This window comes from Coturnix japonica, chromosome 1 (assembly GCF_001577835.2).
Source record: "Coturnix japonica isolate 7356 chromosome 1, Coturnix japonica 2.1, whole genome shotgun sequence".
NCBI classification, from domain to species: domain Eukaryota; kingdom Metazoa; phylum Chordata; class Aves; order Galliformes; family Phasianidae; genus Coturnix; species Coturnix japonica.
Genome location: NC_029516.1, coordinates 80,483,677 through 80,493,290, shown reverse-complemented (window position 1 = coordinate 80,493,290; position 9,614 = coordinate 80,483,677). Strand labels below are relative to the sequence as shown.

General features: G+C 37.2%; 1 protein-coding gene across 6 annotated transcripts in view; it reads right to left on the bottom strand.

The window, feature by feature from the left end:
• Nucleotides 1–9,614, bottom strand: part of ARL13B (ADP ribosylation factor like GTPase 13B) — a 41,397-nt gene that overhangs the window by 29,055 nt on the left and 2,728 nt on the right. For 4 of the 6 annotated variants that reach the window (XM_015878699.2, XM_015878725.2, XM_015878707.2 and 1 more), the window contains exons 2-4: nucleotides 8,106–8,278; nucleotides 6,400–6,470; nucleotides 3,487–3,736 (exon numbers count right to left, since the gene is read on the bottom strand). In XM_015878699.2, the coding sequence (XP_015734185.1) occupies nucleotides 3,487–3,736; nucleotides 6,400–6,470; nucleotides 8,106–8,164 (380 nt within the window). In that variant the 5' untranslated portion in view covers nucleotides 8,165–8,278. Of the gene's footprint in view, nucleotides 1–3,486; nucleotides 3,737–6,399; nucleotides 6,471–8,105; nucleotides 8,279–9,448; nucleotides 9,510–9,614 lie in introns of all 6 variants that reach the window. The other 2 variants (XM_032448118.1, XM_015878715.2) reach the window with 2 other exon arrangements.

The window sequence follows — 9,614 nt, the reverse complement described above, 5'->3', positions numbered from 1 at the left end:
TTTTCTTCCCCAAGAACTTGAAGTAGTACAAACAAAAGTAACACATAAAGTAGAGAATCTCAGTAACAATCAAGAAACCAATGCCTAAACTTTTCACAGTCCCAGAGTCTTGTGCGGGTTGGAAGGGACCTTAAAGATCATTGAGTCCAACCCCCAGGATTCGAGCCTCCTGTGTAGCAGAGCGGCACTTCTACCACTTGCGCCACAGGGGGATTCGAACCCAGGCCTCCGGTGTTGCAAGCGGCATTCCTGCACCACCGGAGGCAAACTTCTTGTTTGGTTATCAAGGCTATCTGAGTATTGACTCTATTGGAAGTTACTTGCAGGCCATCCTGGTGAGATGAAATAATACTCACATTACAGTAGGACAGCACGTGCTGCTTTGTGGCATGAAGAACACAGAGTTATTTATTTAAGTAATGCATTTCTGTATTTCTTACGGAGATTTCTTAAAGGTTTTGAACTGGTATTTTCTTAAAACATTAAAGAATGTTAACAGTAAAAGACCACTTCAAACCTACAGGACATTTGTTAGCAGCCTGCTGAGAAACCACGTAATAATAAATGGATAGAGATACTTCCACTATTCAATTACCTAGGCAGACACCTACTGGGTAATGGCAGGAGAGAAATGATACTCACATTGTGATAAGACATGTCATTACTGTTGTCTAGCCTACTCAAACAGGCAGTTGCTTCTGCAGTTTCATTAGTAATAAAATAAATATAAAATATTCCTCCATCTTTTTAAAAAACATCCATAATCTAGAAGCAGAGAACTATGTTAAAAGGAACCTCTCACTTTGCTTCTTGGTCAAATCAGGACTAGCATTTATCTAGTTGTATCTCCTGTCTATCACTTCTCAACATATCACTGCCTGTCTGAGAAGATCAGTGCTCCACTTTCTCTGCACCTCCCTATTATGTAGTGGTAGGATTTCCCACCTTGGTTTCTTCCTATTTCTAAGCCAATGCAGATCTGTTGCATCTCCTCATATCACACACTTCAGCAACAGCTCAGATTCACTGCAGAATAATCAAGTGAGGCCTGCTAAAGGAACGGCTAGAAAAACCAGTTGAGGTTCTCCAGAACACTAAATGATCCTATGAAGTTCTGTTGTTCTGTATAAACCTAGAATCCTAATTTAAGAATATATGACAGGTGCCTGAAATAATAAAAATTAATGCCCTTAGTACCTAAAATGAATATGGAATACACACAAGAGGACAATATGGTATGTAGAGTTAACTGTACTTGAAAAATTTAGATCAATCACCATTTTAGTTTCCCTTTATGAATTAAACTGCAGCATAGTTTAATTATTACAGATTACATATGCCAGATACTCTACACTTACTGATAGCTAACCTGAGTGTTTCAGCTGCTACCACTTCAGGCCTGGAAGACTTGAAATGAAATCCAGACAGAAGATGCTACCAAGGAATATATAAGAATCAAACTCATTACTTTTTGTATCAGCTTTTTTGAGTCAGATTGATGGCTCCACACCCTCCAGATTTTAATTGCACCAGGGTATCAACAACACTTCTCTGTTTCATCACTTCACATCTACTTACTTTTTATTTTCCTTGTATGCTTCTTTTCTCTTTAGTTTCTCAGATATCCACTCCTCACAGTGCCATTTCCATGTACAAATGCAGGTACATATGCATACCCCGTAGTTGCATATATTTATATGCACAAATAAGCATATTTCCATGTACGAACGTAGTGACCATGTGTCACGGAGTTATCTAGATCAATCCATGTCCACAAAAGGGGGGCAGTAGGCCCATGGGCCCCGACCCCAAAAACAGGAAGGGAAAAGGGGAAGGGGTAGAGAGATGGGAGCTGGCCTCAAGGAAACAAACAGAGCAGTGGCAATGATCTAAGGAGGAAAACTTATTTTACTAACTATGATATCGGAATGCAAGATAACACAATATAATACAATCTAATTGAAATTGAGGCTAATAAATCAAGTAAAATAAGAGAGAGAGAGTTTTCTGAAGACCGAGAAGCCTACTTTGAAATTGAAGGTGCACAGCTTGGAAGCACCCCCTACACCCACTGCCAGGCAGTGAGAGAGAGAGCGAGCGTCGCTTCTATGACGTATTTCCCTCTCTAACTGTGAGGTCCTCTGGAACGTGTAGTTGTTCTCTGTGCTCCACATGATGTCAAGGTGTGGAATACCAATAGCAAAAGTTGTAAAATGATGACACCATGTATCAAATATTATATAAATCAATAGATATTTATATCAATTTACAATTATACTTTGCAATGGGATTTGCATAACTAAGATGGTAAACTCTCATAACTTCAAGAAAATAAGCAAGCAGTTTTTCCTCTACCTTTGCTGAATGTAAATCTTCAGTAGAGGTGCCTAAAAACTTATCTATCCAGATTTCCATATACATTAAAGACTGATTAAGCACTTAAGCCCTAACTTCTCACAGTTAAAGCTGAAGAAGTAGTTGAAGAACAACTGGATCCCTTCACAAAACTAAGATACTGAAAAAGCAAATTCTGCTCTGTCACGGTTAGACTGGAGAGGGTCAATAAGAAGGAAATAACGTTAACAAACTTGGTTTAGTCACAATTAGACCCAATTAACAAACACTGTCCACAGGCAGGGTTGGCAGCCACTAGATCACTAGATATATCTGACTGCCCAAGGACCCATCAAATCTGGCTTTTAACACCTCCAGGGATGGAGCATTCACAGTCTCTCTGGGCAGCCTGTTCTGGAACCTCAGCACTCTCTCGGTAAAAAACTTCCCCCTGACATCTCATCTAAATGTCCCTTCACAGAATCACAGAATGACCTGGGTTGGAAGGGACCTCAAGGATCATGAAGTTCCAACCCCCCTGCCTAGCAGGGCCACCAAACATATACTTCCTTTAGTTTAAAACCATTTCCCCATGTTCTATCACTGTCTACCCACGCAAAAAGTTCATTCCCCTCATGTTTGTAAACTCCCTTCACATACTGGAAAAGCTTCAGCGAGGTCTCCCTGCAGCCTTTAGTAACAACTTTTTTACATGGAGCTGTCATTTCAGATTTGCACAGCCTTTAACCTACCATATCATTTGAAGAATTACTTAAATCTTTAAGAGCTAAGAATGAAAAAATTCAATGTATTTTTGTGAACGTTGAAAGAGAAGAAAAATAAATATCCCTGAAAAAGACTAACTAGAAAGGTATAACATCAGATGCAGTGAATGGTCTTAGTAGTATATCACCACATACACCGCAAGAGGGAAAGCAGGAAGCAAGCAAGAAAGAAAAGGTTCTGTTAACTACTAGAAGCAAATACGTCAGAAAAACCGTACAACTAATTGCAGTATTGTTTAGTGCTAAAATATACTGTTAGTGTACATTATATACATACCATACACACATACTTCATCAGACAGTATACTGAAGGTCATAATCTACAACATTTCAGATTACTAAGAAAACACTTACAAACATTACTTACACTAACACGGGTTTCCCTGCTATCTTAGGGCTGTTTAAAACTTCAGTCATCGCTTCCTTTGTTTCTTCCATTCTTTCAATGTCACTAGAATCCACAACAAATATTACACCATATGACTCAGCGTAGTAATTTCTCCATATGTTCCGAATTCGTTTTCCACCTCCTAAATCAAAGATGGTGACTTCAAAGCGTCCCTGTTTAAGGTCAATCTTGGAAAACCCAACCGTTGGTGCTACATCTTCAGGAGACTCTGTCAGAGAGATCACAGAAGAAGAACCTTTTACTGAAGTTTCCTTAGTCATTTAAAGAGGAATTTACATTGTAATTTCTGCAGAAAAAAAAAAACTGTATATTTTAAACACATGGAACAAGCTTTCAATGTTACTTGACAGCATGTTGCTAACCACATATTTTACATTAATATTTTACTTCTCCTCAGGAAATTTTATATTAACACACTACTCTCGATCAATTATTTTACATCAATTGAGATAGAAGCACCGGGGAAAAAAAAAAAAAAAAAAAAAAAAAAAAAAGGAAAATTGGCATTATTTTATATTTAATACCACTGTTGAACGTTGCTGTATTTTTTTAGTTTTAATAACAGATGTGTTCCATCCCAGGTGCTCCCATCCAAACAGTATAGAACAGTATACAGCAACTGTATGGTATTAAACTAAGTCTGAGATGCAAAACAAAACAGTCAATGTATTATGACCCAGAAAGCCTTCCAAGTGAGAATGTGTTCATTACACTGCACATGAGGATTCAGAATAGACCCCTCACCAGAGCAGCTTAGGCCAACACTCCAGCAAGAGAATGGAACACCTGCTTGTGGAAGATTCCAACTTCAAAATTCAGTCTTTGTTTTGAGGAATATTTTGCATTGTGAACTGTACTCACTGTACTTGCCTGTACAAGAGAACAATGAGAGCAAGAAGGTTTGCTAAGGGTAAAAGTTACTAATGATGCAGAATTTAAGGTGATACTGTTGAAACGTTCATTCCTGTTGTACTGCAGGGTTCAACAACAAGCAGTGTGTGTGAAAAATCAGCATCTGTTGTATAAGCTGCAAATCCATTTAGGCAAATATATCTACTGACTAGTTGATTTGCCCACATTTAAGAACCAAAATACATTTGGAGATGGTTTCTGCTAAAACTCACCAACTGTAACTGTTGGTTATGATACCTTTTTTTCCAAGCTTGAAAAACAAAAACACTTGAAGGTTCTAAGCTCTGCAAGTTCTGTCACAGAACAATTTTATTCTTTTCCTTAAGGCAAACACATTTCAAGCCCTGGGAAATAGCCACAGAAGTCAGAACTACTGTTTTATGGAGCTTCTCTTTAGGAAGATTCATACCTTCTTTTTTCCTCCCTCCCAAAAAAAAAAACAACTTTCAGAAACAACAGGAATTTTTAGCTGATAAAGGCATTAAAGTTGATCTTGAAACAGAACGGAAGGCTAAATAATACTCACATTTTCACAGTAAAGATTCTGGAACACAAATGTGAGCTCTTTCCTAGCTTTATTCATAACTGAGCAAGTCACTGAACACGCATAACACGCGTAAATAGAAAGTCGACACAAAGTCTGTCAAAACAATTTTGAGAAGTCTCTTGTGTAAACAGGATGCAAGTTTTTAAAAAATCTCAATCTCGTGAGTAAAAAAGCACCTTAAAGAATTATTGTTTTCGTAAGCACAAGTTTTATCTCAAATCATATCATGCTTGAAAGTGATACTGGGCAGTGCTAAGTACCCTCCAAAATCAAGTGGTCTCTCACAGAAGAAAGTGCCTACAAAACTGCTACTGCTTGTCTGGAGACAAAAAGAAAATGATATAAAATATATCATTAAAACTATTGCTTATGTTATACACATACACATGCAATTTCATTTGTTTAGCCTCTTCCTAATTTCATATCAGAAATCACACAGCATGTGCAGGACAACCAAGGGATCAGGCCCAGCCAGAGTGGGTTCATGAAAGGCAGGTTCTGTTTGATCAAACTTAATATGCTCCTTCTTAATGTTAATTCAAACTAACTGTGAATGAGAACATTACCTACAGACTTGAGTATCTTTCCTATATTTTCTTTTATTTAAATCACATAACAACTTTCTTTCAGCTATTTGCTGAAATACCCAAGAAAAAAATCTTCCCACTCACGAACATGCTAATGATGCTCACAAAAACAAAACAAGAACACTTACCTGGAAAAGATTCTGCTGCAAATTTGCATTTTGCACAATAACAATACTCATGAGGTGTACTCATGGCATGTAAGTACTGAGGTACTCTGAACAATGATTTGAGATTTCCAAAATAATTAAAAATGCCCCTGAGGAATAAGTTTTTATGCGAATGGACCAAAGGCTCTAGCGCTGCATGGGTCAATGTCTTATGAGGCAGCTCTCCCTTATATTCACATCACCTCTATAATATACTATTACCCTTGAGCAGTAGCAATGCTGCTTGTCAGCTGCTGCTGGTGTGTTAAGCTACACTAAGCTCACCCAACATTATCGTAACAACAGTGGTTAAAAAGTAGAGCTTCCTCTACTACTTCCCCAGAGCATAATGTACATGACTTGAAGAACCTACTTTTTTCATGTCACTCTAGCACGATGTGCCAGATTTCAAAAATCAGGATCTTTATGTTTCCATACAAGACCATTTAATTTTTCCCTTACTTACCTGCAACTCTGCACATAGTGGAGCCTGCAACTTGTTTATGTTTACTACCAGACTCATAGAGAAGAGCACAATCACCAAAAATTTAATTTCAACAACGTACAATGAGAGGAAGAGATAAATCAAGAGATGGAGAAACGTGTTAGATGAAAACGATGTAAAGCAAGTAATTATACTATTTCAACACTACAGTTAGATGATAAATTAGTTGCTTACCTCCTTGAATTCCTCGGACTGTAGCAGTTTTGCCAGCATTATCAAGACCCACCATTATTAATGTCACCTTCCTCCAAAAAGAATGAGAAAAAGAGAAAGATATTTCAAGTCCTTTTCTTTCTTGTCAGATATCACTTTTTTTATTGAGGGTTTTTTGTGCTTTTTTTTTTGTTTGTTTGTTTGTTTTTAGATACATTTGTATAAGATTTCCCACAAAGTAGTTGAAAGAATAAATCTCAAAATATCTAATTTGTAGACATTGTTACATTTGTGTATCTGCCATTGGATAAGTCAAACCAGAACAAGGTACAAAACGAGAAGTCCAGTACTGCACTTTAAGTTACATGAGACAAGTTATATTTGCCCACTAAATTTTAATTTCAGGGTACTGTATATATATATAAATATATATATATAAATATTTCTTTCATAGTGTTTATAGTAATTTCTTTCAGTTAGTTTCCACATTCTTGATTTTTGATCATCTCTGTCTCAGACAAAACTGTGGTCTTGCTTATACCAGCAATTTCTGTATCAGCCAGTGAAGCTGAACAACACCATAAAAGAACTAAAAACAAGTGGGTTGACAACATAGGAAACTATAAGCTATGTGGCTCTGGTATTCATGTCTTTCCCCCCCCCCCCCAAGCATGAACAATTGAAGCTGCATATGTGGAAATCAGTTGTAACTAATACACTCTGTATACTCAAATTAGTGCACAGACTAGAATTTGTATTAGGACAAGACTTTAAGTAAAGCCATAGGTAAAATACACTTATGTATAAACCTTGATTATTCCTCCAATTCATGAATACTAAAACAAGTACAAGAAATTTGCTAAACTTTATGCTCCTAGGCATTGCAACACTAAATGCATCACTATTTCCAGTTTTGAAACTATAATAACATCATACATGAAGTATAATTCATCTGCATTCTTCAGAATAGGCAAAAAGCTCTGAAAAACCCTAAAAATGAACAACAGGATCATATCAAATCAAACTTCAAACATAAGCTGTAACTGGAACAGCCACAAACACTTATAAACTTACAACTGTCTACAACAAAAAAAAGCTTCTATCAAAAAGCTGTTTAGGTCAATCTAAGCAGCAACATGGTCAGCAAAATCTCAACTTTCCCAGCATACAAGAGTGAATTTTCCATATGAGTGAAGTTTTGAAAAAAGAAAAAAAAAAAAAAAAAGTGATGTATCCCTTATTTCCCTTCCCAATTTGTAAGCAGTTTGAAATCAAGTCTGTGCATCTTTGCTGACTGGAAGGAAAATAATGCAGCATGTCAAAATAAAACTGACATTAAAAAAGAAAAATGGAATAGCGGTTATATTTTAGAAGGAGATCACCAAGTTGATCACAAAATGAAGCATTAAGTTACTTGAAAGAAAAAACTAGAATTACACTGGGGGTATGGTATACTCCTCACAGTATTTTAACAGCTATACTTCAAAATCTCAAAATGGAGAAGGTAAATTGATTAAATTTTATATAAACATTCTAGCATCTCCCCATAAGAAACTGTATGCAAAGGATGGTATTTTGAACTTTATACTTTCAGTCAGAAACAAAGTACCTACATTACCTACATTGAGTGATTAACATTTTTAAGTCCAGAACACACGCTGATTCTCAGTTGGAGTTTAAAAAAATCTTGAAATAGAAAAAAAATATATATACTTTCACATATTTACCTGACAGGCTCCTGCCACCGTTTTAACCAGGTGCAACAATTGGCCATTAGGTTGAACATCTCTCTTCCCTAGCCATCCAGAGCCTTGAAAGCTTCAGAAACAGTGTGGACAGGTCAGACCAATGCAGGAAGAACGGGAGCCTGTAGATGCCCAGGTATTCTGACCTGTCACCCCTAGCAAGAAAAACAAATGCAGTTAGTCCCAATGTGTAACCAAGACAAACCATCCATATGCACAGCACACAGCAGCAGCAACCTGTTTATTCAGTATCTCTACACTAAACCCCAACAAAGCCCCACTGCATCCTTCACCCTTTTGCACTTTGTTTGCCCTTGTTTGGGTAGCAATACCACAGCACTTACACAAAATAATAATGCAAGATCTGTGCACATCAGGAAAACAGCAAGTTAGAATAGTACAACACATCAAGCTATGAAATTTCAGTGCCTGTTCAGCAATTGCATTGCACAGTGCTCCTGGCTATGCAATAACACCCAAATTCAAGCACAAGTAAGGCCTAAGAACATAAAACAATAAGACATTAAATGCAAACAAAATGTCATACCTGCTACATATATTCATTTACCATCAGTTTCTTTTATGCATCAAGGAAACTGGGTTCTTTAGAGGGTACCTTGAGGAACAGGTAACTCAGCATACTACTTTTCACTAAATTAAAGAGTAGAATCAAGTATCTGTCATCTTACAATTCCATTTTCTACCCTCCAAGTGTAAGAAAAAGAAACAGAATATTGTTTTCTGATGCTGTTTTGTGGAATAAAATATGGGCTGCCTGATTGCATACATGTCTATTAACTACAAAACAGCACGGCTTACACAAACCTTGCAGTCAAACACCCAAAGATGAAAAAGCTACTGAAGACCTTCAGTCACTTCAGCTACAACAGTACTACTATGAAAAATAGCAGTATAAATATATCCATGGAAAGTCCTTCACGGGCAAGCCTGGATGAATGTTAGTGCATAGCTCTGAAGTCACTATGCTCCTCCTAGCGTGCTATACTGGCTCTGGCTGTGATGTATATTCTCTTCATAGCATAGTGCTGAGCTTTAGATTTTTTGCTAAAATGCTGCTGATACCACAGTTGCTGAACAGTGATCACACGGCATCAAGGTTTTTCTCTTTCCCACTCTGCCTTACCATCAGAGGAATGATAGTTTTAAGCTCAACATATTATACGCGGATCACTCCAAAAGTAATGCCTCCTATTTATTTGCATGGAAATTACAACAAAGTGCACTGTAACACTATTTGGAGGAGATAAATGTTATCTGCAAAACACTCCTTTTCAACATAGTCAACATCATTAGCTATGCCTTACTGTGCTGACATCCACTGGTCAGCCACTGTAGACAGGAAAATTCCCTCAAGGAGATATAAACCTGGAGGTAAATAACACAGTATTCCAGTTGTGTATTACAAGAACTATTTAAACCAAGGCAGGATGAGCCTTTTGCAGGGGAACCAGGACCGTACAGCAGTAACTC